This window comes from Manis javanica, chromosome 8, assembly GCF_040802235.1.
Source record: "Manis javanica isolate MJ-LG chromosome 8, MJ_LKY, whole genome shotgun sequence".
NCBI classification, from domain to species: Eukaryota; Metazoa; Chordata; class Mammalia; order Pholidota; family Manidae; genus Manis; species Manis javanica.
Genome location: NC_133163.1, coordinates 124,883,853 through 124,899,211, shown reverse-complemented (window position 1 = coordinate 124,899,211; position 15,359 = coordinate 124,883,853). Strand labels below are relative to the sequence as shown.

The 15,359-nt window shown below is 39.3% G+C and overlaps 1 protein-coding gene and 1 pseudogene across 1 annotated transcript in view; one reads left to right on the top strand and one right to left on the bottom strand.

Moving 5' to 3' along the window:
- Positions 1-15,359, top strand: part of FBXO22 (F-box protein 22) — a 38,358-nt gene that overhangs the window by 17,462 nt on the left and 5,537 nt on the right. Inside the window, exons 5-6 of the mRNA XM_073212234.1 lie at positions 3,568-3,732; positions 13,138-13,303. Coding sequence (XP_073068335.1) covers positions 3,568-3,732; positions 13,138-13,303 — 331 coding nt within the window. The remainder of the gene's footprint in view (positions 1-3,567; positions 3,733-13,137; positions 13,304-15,359) is intronic.
- Positions 5,087-5,182, bottom strand: LOC140843303 (U6 spliceosomal RNA; annotated as a pseudogene).

The following is a 15,359-nucleotide window of genomic DNA, read 5'->3' as shown; positions in this document are numbered from 1 at the left end:
GGGGATCCTCATAGCTGAGTAGTCAGCCGTGGGGTTGGAGGGCCTGAAGTTCCTCAAAGTTCCCTACCTGCTGGGCATCATGCGCCAGGACAGTTTTGTCCACCTGTCCTTTCTCCTGAGCAGCAAGTTCTGTGCATTCCTTGCCCCTTTAGCAGCCTTCTCGCTGTGGGGAAGTCTCTCAGACTGCCCACCTTTGTTTTGCCCCTGAGCAGCCGGTTGTGGATACATGTTTTCCACAAGCTGCTAGAATCTCAGTCTCTCCAAGTATTCTGCCTGTCTTAGCTTTCCAACCCCACTGATCTCCAGAGCTCCATGTAATGTAGATTCGTGCTCCCAGAGCAGACCTCCAGGCTGGGTGTTCAGCAGTTCCAGGCTTCCACCACTTCCCTGCACCATTACTCTTCCTCCCTCTGGTGAGCTGGGGTGGGGAAGGGCTTTGGTACTTTACCCCTTTCCTTGAGGTCTTCTGGTTTCCCCAGGTGTAGACAGTCTGCCACAGCTGCCTTTCTTGTTGCTCTTTCAGGATTTAATGTATTTGTGAAATTTTCATATGTGTGTTTTGGGAGGAGGTTTCTGTCTCACCTCTCACACCGCCATGTTTAAGCCTTTCTGTCTTCTGTTGTTTCTTTGATGGGGATCTGGGGGATTGTTTTAAGTCCCAAGGTTTTTATGAACATTCTTGTCTTCTTGAGCAATTACCAAGAAGTGGAATTACTCGGTCTTAGGGTTGGTGTTTGTTTAATTTTATAAGAAACTGCTAAACAGTTTTCCCAACTTGGTTCTATTTTCTATTCACCAGCCATGGATGAGGGTTCCAGTTGCTCCTTGCTCCATATCCTCGCTAACACTTGGTGTCTTATCAGATGCGTCTTTCATTTTAGCCATTGTACTAGGTATGAAGAGGCTTCTGTAGTGGTTTAAATTTGAATTACTCTAGTGACTATGTTGAGCACTTTTCCATGTGTTTGTTGGCTATTTGTGTATCTGATTTTATGAGATATCAAAGTCTATTGATTTTTTTAAGTTGGATTTTCTTTTTATTATTGAGTTGTAGCAGTTGTTTATATATTTGATACAAGACCTTTATAAGGATATGTGTAAATATTGTCTCCCAATCTGTTGCTCTCTTTTATTTTCTTAATAGTGTCTTTTGATGAGCAATAAACTTTTATTTTGGTGAAATCTATTTTATCTATGTTTTTTTTCATGGTTAATGTTTTTCAGCTTCTCTCCCAGAAATCTTTGACTACCCATGGTCACAAAGATACACTCTTAACGTCTTCTTGTATAAGTTGTATGTATAGTTTTAGCTCTTACATTTAGCTGTGTTACCTAACTTGAAATAATTTTTGTGTATGGTATAAAATAGGGGTTCAAGATTAGGGTTTTTTTGCCCCCCATGTTTATCCAGTTATTCTATCACCATTTGTTGAATACTTTACTTTCCTCATTATCTTGGCACCTTTTTCAAAAATAATTGATTGTATGTTTGTTGATCTCTTCCTGGATTTAATTCCATTGATTTGTCTGTCCTTAAACCAATGCCATATTACTGTAAGTCTTGATGTTCTTTTTAAAGACTGACTTGGCTATCTAGGTCTTTTGCATTTACACATATATTTTAGAATCTGCTTGTTAATTTCTATTAAAAGCCTGTTGGTGTTTAATTCAGATTATCTTGAGATCTGCTACAGACATATTAAAAATTGCTTTTATGTTTTGATATTTTTTTGTGAGAGGAAGGGGCCTTATAATAAACTCTCAAATTTTATGTTCATATGTTTAATTCCGAATATATTATTTGGAGGTTTAACTTGATTCTGAAATTTTCTCTTGGAATATTTTTTTCATTTTGCCCTGGCTTTGGTTTCCAAAAGGCTTAACACATTTAAAAAATATTTGTTTCTTCTTTATACTAGTGATAGTCATTTATTGTCAAGAAAAAAAATCAGAAGATACTGTTGATGAAAAATTCAATAAAGTAACCTTGAAAATAAAGATGGAGTTTTATTTGAGCCAAAATTTTGGACCCAGTACCATGAAGATATAACTCCTATGGGTGGTATACAGATATGTTCCAGAGAATTCAAGTCATAGGAAGGTTTATATCCTACAGGAGACAGCCAAGAGAGACAGAACTTCAAAGGGGAGTTATATTTCATTTACATAGACATATTATGCAAAGAAAAGATCTGGGGAGCAGTACACATCTTGGTGGCACTTGGCCCCAGAGGAAATAAAGGGATAAAGATAAACATCTTGCTTATCTTTGAACAGGAATGAGGATGCCAATCATTTAGTCATTAAGTTAAAAGATGGTTTTTTGTTTGTTTTTCTTGGGGATCCTTTTTAAGACCAATATTTAGCCTTAGAAATCTTTTTGGTGGTCCCTGTATAGTGGTCAGCTTTTCTTTATTTCACAATACAGATAAGCAAAAAAGAAAAGATTAAACACCTTTAAGCACCCATAGAGTGAAGCACTCTATTGATGTTAATGATGCATAACCTTCCAGGCATTCAGTATGTAGCATTATACAAGGATGTATGTGTGTATATAAATCAACAATATAATTTTCTATAGACTTGTAATCTACTGTATCTGTACTAGTTTACCAGCACTGCCATAACAAAATACCATAGACTGGGTGGCTTAAACAACAAAAATTAATTTTCTTCCATTTATGGAAGCAGGAAGTTCAAGACAAGGCCTTTGCTTTGCAGATAGGTGCTGTGCCTTTTCCCTGTGTCCTCACATGGCCTTTTCTCTGTATGCATTCATCTCTGGTGTCTCTGCCTTTTCTTATAAGGATACCAGTCTTATTGGATTAGGGCCTCACCATTATGACCTTATTTAACCTTATTTACTGTTTTTAAGGCCTTATCTCCAAATATACTCACATTGGGGATTAAGACTTCAACATATAAATGGGGGGGTATAATTCTGTAACATCTACCTTTGAAATACACAGTATATTACAGGCATTTCCATATCAATGTCTGTCATTCTTAATGGCTATGTTTGATTGTATAATATAACTTTTGATCATTATTGTTTTTCCTTTTATTTCCTATTAAAAATTCTGTGATGAAAGTACTTTGTGTATATGTGTATATATTTATACATGCTTTATATAATTGTTAAGTATTTCTAGGCTAAAATTTTTAAAGGAATTACTGTGAAGATACATTTACCACCTACCAACTTTATATTTAGAAAAACTTGAAACCTATAGAAAAGTTGAAAGAACAATAATACAATAAACACCCATATACCCTTCATCTAGATTGACAAATTTCAAAAATCTTGCAACATTTGCTTTTTTCTGCCCTTGTTTATAAAAACATTTCTTTCTGAGCTATTTGCAAGTAAATTATAGATATCATGGCACTGTACCCTTAAAAATTTCAAAGCTGAAAATGTTATGCTCAGATAGTGGCCTATTGACTTACTATCTTAGTGATCTAAACTACAGTTATCTGTGTGAGGCCCGGTAATTTATACCATTACCAAATGAAACTTCATGATTTTAAAATCTGTTCATGAAACTATTTTAATTTTTTTCCTAGTGACTCCAATGGGATCAGGTAGCAATCGACCTCAGGAGATAGAAATTGGAGAGTCTGGCTTTGCTTTATTATTCCCTCAAATTGAAGGTATTAAAATACAACCCTTTCATTTTATTAAGGATCCAAAGAATTTGACACTAGAAAGACACCAACTCACGGAAGTAGGTAAGTTACTGTTACTCACCATTTAATTGTCCATTTTGTTGATTGATTTTGTTTGTTCCTCTGAGAATCTGATTTAAGTACACATGTTACTGGAGATGTGGATAATGCAGACCTGTGGTTAAACAGAGGCTGGTTGTAACTCTAGGAGGAGGTGCTTTCCAACTCCAGGCAAGTTCACTATGAATTCGGTGAGATGGAATAAGGACAACAAATGGTTGGGGGGGGAAAAAGGACTCATACCAAGTCTTATTCTCACAGCAGTCACCCGGCTGTCTACAGGCAACAAGCCCGTCTCCATCTGGCCTGGCTCCAGCCTCTGCTCCTTGGGCACTGCTGCTGCTCATGGCTCTGTTTCCACCCCTCCTGCCCTCCTCTTCTTTAGACTCCTTTCTCTCTTCCTGTCACTGGGCTCTGCTGCTTCCTGCTCTCCTTGTCCCCTGGCTCCCTGCTTCTGCTTCAGGCCACATGTTAGCCCTGGGCAGATCTCTTCTTAAAGTATTGGCGGGCAATAGCTTACTACTGCCAATGGGCATGCAGGCAGGAGCCTGTGCAACAGGCTGTTTTACCTCATCACACCTATCCAGTGGGCGAGATAAAGAAGAGTCAGGTGAAAATCCTGGAATTTCCATTTTCTGTACATTGGTGTAGTACATTTTGGTAAAATTAATTTACTTTTTAAATGATGTTCCTCACATTAAAGCCTGAGAGAACCAGAGATGAAAATGTTTCCATAAATGCTCTGTTGATTTTGAAGGGCTTCTTCCTCTTTGAATATTTTATCATTTTGCCCTATTTTTGGTTTTTGAAGACGATAAAGCTTTTATTAAGCTTTTATTTATTTTTATTTTTATTTTTTTTTTTTTTAACCTTTTTTTCTTTTAATCACAAATCTTAAAATTCTAGAGAGTGATAGTTTAAAGCAATTCATAAAATCATGCTAGGAGAGAGTAATTAATAGACTCAATTTACAGATTAAAACTATTGACAACCAGAACAATCACATACTAGAGTAGTAATTAAAATACACATACGTATAATCCATAACCTTTCCCAACTATGCGTGTACGATGTTCACCCCTCTATAAATAACCAAAGCTCAGTGGTGATGTATAGGTGTGAGCTGTCAAAAGGAGTCAACTTTGACTTCAGACTATGATGTTATCCTTACTGGCTTGAAGCAATCATCCTTGACGTTCTTTAACAAATATATATTTAATATGGTGGAAAGCAGTAAAAAGGATTTTGCAGAATGAGCACATCAACTGGAAGTCAAGGTGTTTTTTTTTTTTTTTTTTTTATTTTTTCAATTTTTTATTTCAAGATAATTTTAGATGTACAGAAGTGTTGCAAAAATAAAAACAAGGTACAGTTCACAAATTTGTGTATCTTTGTTCAGGGGTCATACTATTCATTGTAACATTCCAATTTTATGGTGTAGCACAAAAGTTACATTTTTGAATACTGCTTTTATGTCTGGCTATTTTACTAAAGTCTTATATTTAAAATTTGCAGGGTTTTTTTGGGTCTTTTATGTGGACAGTAATATCACCTGCAGGTTGTTTTTTATCCCTGTTCTTATTTTAAAAATTATTTTTTCCTACTTTTTAAAATTAAGGTATTATTGATACACACTCTTACGAAGGTTTCACATGAAAAAACAATGTGGTTACTACATTTACCCATATAATTGGCCTATTCTTTTAATTTTTTTTTTTTTTTTTTTTTTTTTTTTGAGAGGGCATCTCTCATATTTATTGATCAAATGGTTGTTAACAACAATAAAATTCAGTATAGGGGGGTCAATGCTCAATGTACAATCATTAATCCATCTCAAGCCTAATTCTCGTCAGTCTCCAATCTTCTGAAGCATAACGAACAAGTTCTTACATGGTGAACGAATTCTTACAGAGTGAATAAATTCTTACATGGTGAACAGTACAAGGGCAGTCATCACAGAAACTTTCGGTTTTGATCATGCAATATGACCTATAAACCATCAGGTCAAATATGAATATTCATTTGATTTTTGTACTTGATTTATATGTTGATCCCACATTTCTCCTATAATTATTATTATTTTTATTTTTAATAAAATGCTGAAGTGGTAGGTAGATGCAAGATAAAGGTAGAAAACATAGTTTAGTGCTGTAAGAAGGCAAATGTAGATGATCAGATGATCAGGTGTGTGCCTATGGACTAAGTATTAATCCAGGCTAGACAAGGGCAGCAAGACATCCACGGATGCAGAAGATTTCTCTCAAAGCAGGGGGGGTGAGGTTCTGAGCCTCACCTCTGTTGATCCCCAAATTCTCACCTGATGGCCCCCCTGCGACTGTGCCTGTCTTAGGTTGTTCCTCCCTTGAGGAATCTTACCCGTCTCTGGCTAACCAGTCATCTTCCGGGGCCATACAGGGAAATGTAAAGTTGGTAAGTGAGAGAGAAGCCATATTGTTTGCAAAGGTTAGCTTTTTACTTCTTTGCAGATTTATGCCCTGTGGCTTCTATGCCCAGCACTTGTCTCGAGGTATCTTTACCACCTGGAGGAATTATGATACTCGGTAAATTCGATATGAGGCACGAATTCTATTTAAAGTTTGTAATTAGGAAGGAAGAAGAAAAGCTATAGATGTAGCATATGAAGGAAACTTGGGAGGATTGATTATTTCTTTGACATATCTTCTTGTATAGTACCTTAAGTATGTATAGGTTTTAAACTACTAACTAATTTGCACACACATATTAACATAATAGGAATACGGTGACATAAACAAAGCAAATCTATAATTACCAGCCATCTCCAGTGAAGCCAAGAAAACCATTTAGGCACCCTAGGCATTTGTGAAAATTTATCTATGATATGATGGATATTTTCCAACTGTACTTGAACCAACAGACCCTTTGCCCACACTTTGACATGCCCTCTATACCACTGTGCAGAACTCATTGGAGGTCAGCACACAGTAACTGCTTTTTTTTTTTTTTTTTAATTAAGAGAAAGGAATATTATCAGAAAAGAGTACCTCCATAGCTGATCATCTGACACCCTTTAAGTGATCAACATTAAGGATATTTAAAGCATGCGTTGATCTTTGATTTACCAATAGTTTTATCCTGTTAAGGAGTAATCCCCCTTTTCTTTCTTTCTTTCTTTTTTTTTTTTTAAATTTTTAATCTACACTTACCTGAAGAATACTATGTTTACTATGCTCTCCCCTATATCAGGTCCCCCCTAACAACCACATTACGGTTACTGTCCATCATAAGCTTTTATTTATTTTTAACATTAGTAAAAAGCATGTACTATAAAAAAAAAGGTTTAGAACTTGATAAGTTTTAAAAAAGGTATAAGTTTAGGTAGAGTTTGTCAAGCAAGGGTTTACTAGGACATAGTGGACAGAGAAAGTTTGTAGTGGACAAGTCACAAGAGGTGATTTTGAAGAGGTAAAAGATTTGGCTTAGTTTCTAAGCTCTGATGAGAAGCTTAATATAGTAGGCAACTAACTACTCAAGCAAAGGCATTTTATCTACATCTACAGAGAACCGGTTGGGGTTAACGCATCAAAAAAAATCACCATTGGCCCAGAGACTCTTCAGTGTTGAGCCCTTGTTTACGCAGAGATCAGCCAGCCTGCAGAGATCAGCTTCCATTGTTTGGAATGGCATTGAACCCAGTGGAAATAAAAAATTGCATACCAGCAAAGGGAAAATTCACGATTGTTTTACTGATCAGGAAAGTAAAAGGAGTATATGCAGTGAGACTGGCTCGTGCAGTGTTCTCTGCAGTGCAAAGAAATGACTGCAGGTGGTTGATGGGAATGGAAGGGGAAGCACGGGGGGGTCACTGGCAGGAAAGACTGGTGGCTGTGAGCAGCGGGCGCCCTGATCATGCGGAAGAGGGTGGCCCAGTCTAAGGAGGGCACAGAAAACTTCACCATCGTTCTGTGGTGTGAAACAGGGTGGTGTGGATAGTAAGCATGCGGGCTTGTGGCTGTCCTAGTTCTGTTATTTTCTAGCTTCCTAGTTTAGGACACATGTTATCATGTTTCTAAGCCTCTGTTTCCTCACCTTTGAAGTGGAAATGACTAAGGTGCAGAGTTGAAGCATCATGTAGAATGACTTATGAAAAGCGCTTAGCAAAATGGTGTGCTCAGTACATGGCAGGCAGATGGCTAATGCTGGCTTCTGTGTCTTAGGCTTCACACTGGGTCATGTGTGATCCACCTGCAGTGTGGCCTTGTGCTATGTGGAGGGATAGACTAGAAAGGGTCGATACGTAGCTCAGGAAAGGGACATTCAGTGAAACGACTGTGAAGGTCTTGGATGTCCCTGCCACCCCTGTCCGAGGCAGCAGGCCAAAGGAGCGCGCACGTGCACACACGCGGCTGGCAGAGTTAACGATGGTTTCTGTTCCTGCAGGCTGGGCACTGTGCTGTGTGCCACTTTAATCTTCACCACAACTTTGCCTGGTAGAATTTATTATGGTATATTGTCAGTGAGGAAACTGAAATGGTGAGAGTAGAGAGCTAAGGCTGTTGGAGTATATAGTACATAACAGAGGACTGGAGTTAGCGATATTGTTACAGCTGCCCTAAATCAAGGACACCAAGGAGTCTTTAAGGAAAACTTCAGATAATGCCTTTGAAACTGACCCAATGTGAAGTGCAAAGGCAAAAAAAAATTTGAGAGCAAATGTGGCTGTGGAGCCAAGCCAGGGGGACTTTGTCACATAATGAGATTTGGTGTTGGAAGGCTAGCTCAAGCTAACAAATTTCACCAAATGGGTCCCTTAGAATTGGTCTTAATTCTTTTAGAATTTAGAATTGGTCAGGTGGTTAGAAAATAGTACATCTGAAACTCAAGGAGGAGCTGACCAGAGACATTGGTCTGAGAACCATTTGCACATCACCTGGCAGGCAGTCTGTGAAAGCGTCCACTACCATTGAAGACTTCGGAGTATGCTAATGAAGGGAAATTTTAGGGTAGATTCTGGAAAGGATTCTAGAAGCATATTTAGCATAGGGGAGGTTGAAGAAGAGATAAATTAGAGGCTGACGAGGATGCTGTGTTCGGTGGGTTCATGATTTAAAAATTATACGTTAATTTCATCAGCCTATTGAAAGGTCCCAGAGGGTAAGAAAAATTAACTGGATACAGATTCTTTCTCAGTGACCTTCCCCTTCCCAGAAGGGTGTGACAAATATGTATGTAATTATAACTCAAGTCAGAAAGTGAGGCGTGCCCTAAGAGAGGTCTGCACAGATTGCCGTGGGGGTTCTGCCCGTGGAAGGGGAGTCGGAGCTTTGTGGAGCAAGCAGCATTTAAATATTTGGAGGATGGGAAGCATATGAGAGAGAGGTGAGTAACAGGACAAGCTGAAGGATTAGGGCCATGAGAGGAAGTCCCGAGCAGCCCTCATGCACTTGCTCTTGGGAGCAGAGGAGCAGAATGTCTGTCTTATGGTCCAGGCAGCACCAGTTGCTTCCAGGAGTATAATTACTTATGTCTGGTCTGAGTTAGGTCTTGTAATAGGGGATACAATTTGTATGTTTTAATGTGAATTTTGAAGGCATTGAATCCTCGTAGACTTTCTAGGAGCCCTAATGGGCTGTTGTGGGCATCAAGTCCATTAATTTCTGTGAAGTGCTTAGAACAGTGCCTGGTACAAGTGTTGTGTTTCTAGTTACATTGGTGATCTCATGATCTAGTTTGTGGGTTGTTCACGTCCCTTCTGCTTACTGCTTTTTGGTTCTCTTGAACTCTGCCAGCAACTGAGAGGGGTGAGAACTAAATTTTAATTATTTGTTAAGTCAGATTCCAAAAAAAAATTTGAGGAAGGACTAAGTTTTAAAGTATCTGGAGAGTTCATAGAGAATCTTGTGGGACCCATAGGCAGTGATCAAAAGCAAAGCAGAGGAAAGTGGTGCTAAAACCTAAGCGATGGAACTTGCTCTGCATTCGAAGCTGCCTCGCCCTTTGAAAGTCTAAGTGACAGGAAGGTGGTGCCAACTTTCAGTTCTGCCATTCTGCTGCTTGTGGTGGACTTGACTTAGCTATAGAAGCGGAGTACTAGAAAACTCAAACTATAAAAGGCCTTGTAGGGCTTGCTCCCCCGTCACAGTGGTGACAGAATACATCCCTGTCACCCCCAGCTCCATGCTTGTGGAGCTAACTGATGTGTGTATATTTTTCTTTTTTAGTCCCCTACCATGTACATAGAGTGACAAGCTTCTCATTTTACATCATCAGAGGTATTTTGGTTAAGGTGCATCTCAAGAAGCGTGACATCTACATGTAAGCCAGGGCAGCTCAGGTAACAACACCCACCCAGTGTTGAGGATAGGATGCAAGATGTCTTCTCCCCCTCTAAATTTGATGTTTCTGTAGATTATTGATTCTAGGGGAACTGTTAGCTTCATTATTTCATTATTTTAAACAAATGTAAATTGTGGTCAGAACTCTTAGTTTAGTTAGAATGTATTTCGTTAGCTGTCCTCTATTGAGGCCTTCCTTGCTGGGTACCAGGCACCAGGGTTAGATGCTTCTTTATGACATTATTTTATTTAATCATCGCAACCACCCTTGAGACTTGCTGCTGTCCCTGTTTTAGAGGAGGAATCTGAACTTGGAGAAGTCGGGTAACTTGCTCAAAGTCATACTGCAAGTGGTTGAGCCCGAGATCCGGACCCTGGTCTGACTCCAGAGTCCATGACCTGAACTGTGCTGACTTCATGCCTACCCTCTTGTAGTGTAAAAAAAATAGGTATGAAGATACCAGGAAGTGAGTGGGCTCAAACCTAAGGATTGTGGGGAAGGGAGAACTCAGCTTTTGACCATGGGATTAGCCTTTAAGTGTCGATATTTCCTTCAAAATAGGTTTAAGAATAAAAATTTGAACATGCAGACCTAAAGTGCTTTCAAGCAGTCCTGGTCATTCTTTGCAGTAGTTCTTTATAGCTCTCCTGAATCTAACGCTCCAGCTTGAGCACAGCTGTAATGGATTTATATTCTGCCTTATTTGCAAATGAATTTAAGGCAGCTTACAAAAATATATACAATATCAGTGGAGGCGTTGTGAATTGAGGGACGTGGTAGGAGGAATATAGTGAAGCCAGAGCTGAGGGCATGAAATGCATACCATTTATTTTTAGAAAAGTGGTCCTCAGGTTTGTCTAAGCCAGGGCAGAAGAAGCACAACTCTTACAAGTTCTCTGAGAATGGAGATAAAGTATTCTGGTGGATCCACAATGCCTTTAATAGCAAGTAGTGTGTACTGGAATTTGCAGCTTTTAATAGTCGGGCTGGTTATCTATAGACATCTGCCTAACAAGCATCTGAGCTGGGAATATGGCTAGTGTGCTTTCTCAAAGTTGAAAGACCTAAGATAGTTGTCCTGATTACTTCCTAAACTGAGGCAAGACAACACAGTGCCAGGAGGTACCTGAAAAAGAGCAGGATGGTTGTCTTACAGCGTGTATATCTTCAGCCTCTCAATTCTGAGTGGCAATGAACTTGAGTTGCACTTTCCTTCTATTACATGTCTCCAGATAGCCTTTTGGTTAAATACAGATCCATCTGCTCTTCCAGGCAGCCGCCCTGGGCTGAGGTCAGTTTGTTCTCTTAAGTTGGGATAGGGGAAAATACTAGTTCCTTGGTTTTATGTGTGTGTAGGAAGATGCTGTAAACACTGTGTGTTTGTTAAATGAGTGCAAGTGGTGCCTTCAGAATATTCAGATGAAAATGTTTAATAGACAGTTGTAAAAGAGGATCTAGAGCCTAGGTAATAGTAGGAGAGGTTTATAAGTCTTTAGGTTTCTAAAACAAAAGCTCTTGAGAGTCAGGAGATGTGGGTTTTAATCTAGGATCTGCCATGATACTGTCATGGGCTAGTCACTCCCGGGATTAGCAGTCTTTATTTGTAAAATAAGACTAGACTTGATTCAGCAGGCCTCTTCCAACTCTGAAAATCCATTCTAAAAAAGAAAAAACATTCTCTCAAAATTTGCTGTGCTGGTCTGTGTGTAAAAAAAAAAAGACCCTTTAGTAATGGTTTGGAGTATATGATGTCATGAAAGTACTGCTGGATCCTGTATACTAGTATCCTTTTTTACTCTCCAAATCAGTGATTTACTGTATGGAGGATTAGAAAAGGACCAAATGCAGTTTCCCTGGATAAATCGTGGAATTCACCCTCCACCCCAGTGTCCTTAAAGGAGCCCTGTTTTTGGCAGATGTCACTTTAGGTCTGTCAAGATGGAAGTTATGTGACAGACTCAGTGGACTTGAGCTTGGGTCCGTGTTGGGTTTTTTTTCTTTGTCCTAAAGCCACCTGTTTGGTAATGCTGGCAAACTTCAAACTGACAGTCAGTGAACAAGGTGTCAGAGGCTCTGTTGAGAGCCAGGGAGCTTGTAGGGGCGAGTACAGCCTGCCTCCTTGGGTTATGCTGCCCCATAGTGGTAGCTGCGTTTTGTTCATATGTTGCATTTGAATATTATCCTGCTTTGTAATGAGTTTTAAATAATGGTTAATCCACCTTCATCCCCACCCCTTTTCCTGGAAAAGGTAGATAAGGCCTGTATTTGTTTCCTGAGGTTGCTGTAACAAATTACCATGAACTTGGTGGCTTAAAACAACATTTATCCTTTCATAGTTTGGACGTCAGAGCCTGAAATGAAGATATCAGGAAGGCTGTACTCCTGGGGGCTCTGGGGTTAATATCTGCATCTCTTCCACATTCTGGTGGCTACTCACATTCCTTAGGGGCGCAGCACTCCAGTTTCTGCCTCTGTGTTGACATTGCCTCTCTTACCTCTCTGAGTCACTTATCAGGACACTTATCATGGTATTTAGGGCCTACCTATATCCAGATGATCTCAAGATCCTTAATTAGATCTGCAAAGACCGTTTTTCTTAATTAGGTCATTTTCATCCATTCCAGGGATTTGATGTGGATATATTTTGTGAAGAACTACCATTCAACTTACTACAGATAGTTAATGCCTTTTCTCCATTCTCTCTGAATCTTTAAATCCCCACTGCTGGTAACCCTGTTCTATGTGAACCAGAGTTCCTTCCTTCTAGGTGGTGGCTTGTGTGGAGGTAGCTTGCACCAAGGTCTGCAAAGAGTGCTGCTCAGTTACAGGGTAGCTTCCTTGGTTGTGTCCAGTGTTGACCATATTATTTTCAAATAGCCATTTAGTTATATTAATTGTAGCAAAGATTTTGAATAATGTTAATGTTGGTAAAAAATGTAAAACTTGACAGCTTAAATACTAAATTGCACTAGCCCAGGAATTCAAGTTCTTAGCTGTAACATTTCATTTGCAAAATGTGGAAAATAAAATTTTAGTGAAATAAATTCCTGTTTTAAGGCTATTTTTTAATTGCTGCTCTTCATTTCTCTGCAGGTCTTTTAGATAACCCTGAGCTTCGTGTGGTCCTTGTTTTTGGCTATAACTGCTGTAAGGTGGGAGCCAGTAATTATCTACAGCGAGTAGTCAGCACTTTTAGTGATATGAACGTCATCTTGGCTGGAGGCCAGGTGGATAACCTGGCATCACTGACCTCGGAAAAGTATGTCTCACGTGCTTCTGATTTCTTTGGTGCATGTTGGGAAATGATGTTCTGTTTTTGTTATCTTGAGTTTTTTACAAACATACTTAAAGAATTGCTAAGCTACAGTTCATTCTGTTTTGTGTTTGACTGACAGGCATTGAGAGGCTTACTCAACAATTCTACTTACAAAGTTGAAGAATAAAATTTTTATATATTGTCCTTTAAGAACTTATTCTTAGTTGGACTCATACTCTTGAAAATTTTCCACATTGTCTGATAGCTCCCTTGACAGCTCTGTATTCTGCATAACCACAACCTGTCACTTCTTTCTAGTTTTATTTCCTCCTCTAAAGGATGTCATGGTTAAACAGCAAAGCTGTGTGGTGCAACTTCTGAGCCTCTAATAAGCTCAGTCTCTAAGAGGTGGAATTATATTAGCTGGAGCAGTTCTATTTGGCCATAAAACCATGTTTTTGTGGAGTATTTTACAAGCCTACTGGTAATACGTAGCACACATCTTTGGAAATTCTGTACTATAGATCTTTTAAAAGACTTTTTCTGCTTCAAAAATTGTGTCTTTGATTCTGTTACTAAAGCTTTTGTCTTCAAAGACAAAAAGTACTTGCTCTTCTATCTTGGGAGTCGTTACTCCCTTTCTACTTTGAATGAAAGTATGCAGTATTTTGAGTTTGAACTACCAAAGTGGACCTAAATATCAACTGTTACCAAAAGCAGGAAAGGAGAACCCTCCTATCCCCCAAAAGTCTCTTGCAAACACAAGTACTTGTTTCTCGCAAATCTGTATTATTCGGATCCTTGCGTGCCGACCTGGAGACAGATGGTCAGAGATCAGCATCCTTAAGGGCAGTGTGAATCATCCCAGCTGTAATCGCCCTCCTGCTGGTCTCCATTGATGGATGAGGGAAAGCAAATAGCTAAGTCCCCGGACTGCCAGGGAAGAAGGAGGAAAGCCAAGCGCACTGAATTCCAAGCAGTGGGATGCCAGACATTGGAGCTCATGCGTCAGTGCTCCTGATTCTCCACAGCCATCTGTGAATTATTTCCTCTCTTGCCTAATTTTTCCAGCATCTTTGCTTTTACCTTTAACATACAGATAGGACAAAGGTGATTTAACATACAATTTGCTTTGAAATGCCAATATCTTGCTCAGACATACACCTGAGGTATTAGCCTATTATCATCTACTGTTCATCATCTACTTTCTATTCCCAATGTGGGAAATAAACCCTCAAAAATTATTATCCCTTAACATGACACATTAATTTTTTTAAATTAAGGTATCATTGATACACAATCTTATGAAGGTTTCACGTGAGTAACACTGTGGTTACTATATTCACGCATATTATCAAATCCCCCCCATACCCCATTGCAGTCACCTTCCATCAGCATAGTAAGATGCTGCAGTCATTACTTGTCTTCTCTGTGCCATACTGCCTTCCCCGTGACCCCCTACATTATGTGTGCTGATCGTCATGCCCCTTAATCCCCTTCTCCCTCCCTCCCCACCCACTCTCCCCACCTCTTCCCTTTGGTAACCACTAGTCCCTTCTTGGAGTCTGTGAGTCTGCGGCTGTTTTGTTCCTTCACTTTTGCTTCATTTGTATACTCCACAAATGAGGGAAATCATTTGGTACTTGTCTTTCTCTGCCTGGCTTATTTCACTGAGCATGATACTCTCCAGCTCCATCCATGTATGACACATTAATTTAAATGTGGCCTTCATATTGTGGTGTTGGGTAAGAACAGCTGAGTAAATCAATGCTCCATTTTAATGATGTCCAGATATGTCCCCCTCCCCCCAAATATAGGTAAGTAATTGTTTGAGGCAAGGGATTGACAACACATGTTGCAACTGTATAGGAAGAGATAATGTAGCAGTGCTACAGGAGCAGCAGCCCTTCTTCAGAAGAAGAATCCTGCCGCTCAGAAACTGGTTTTGGCACTCGCTATAGCTGCTAGCCTTAGCATTCTAGGCACTTAACCTTTTTGAGTCTTATTTCTCATTAGCCCCGATAGACTCAGATGTTGGTAAATATGATAGAAATGCAAG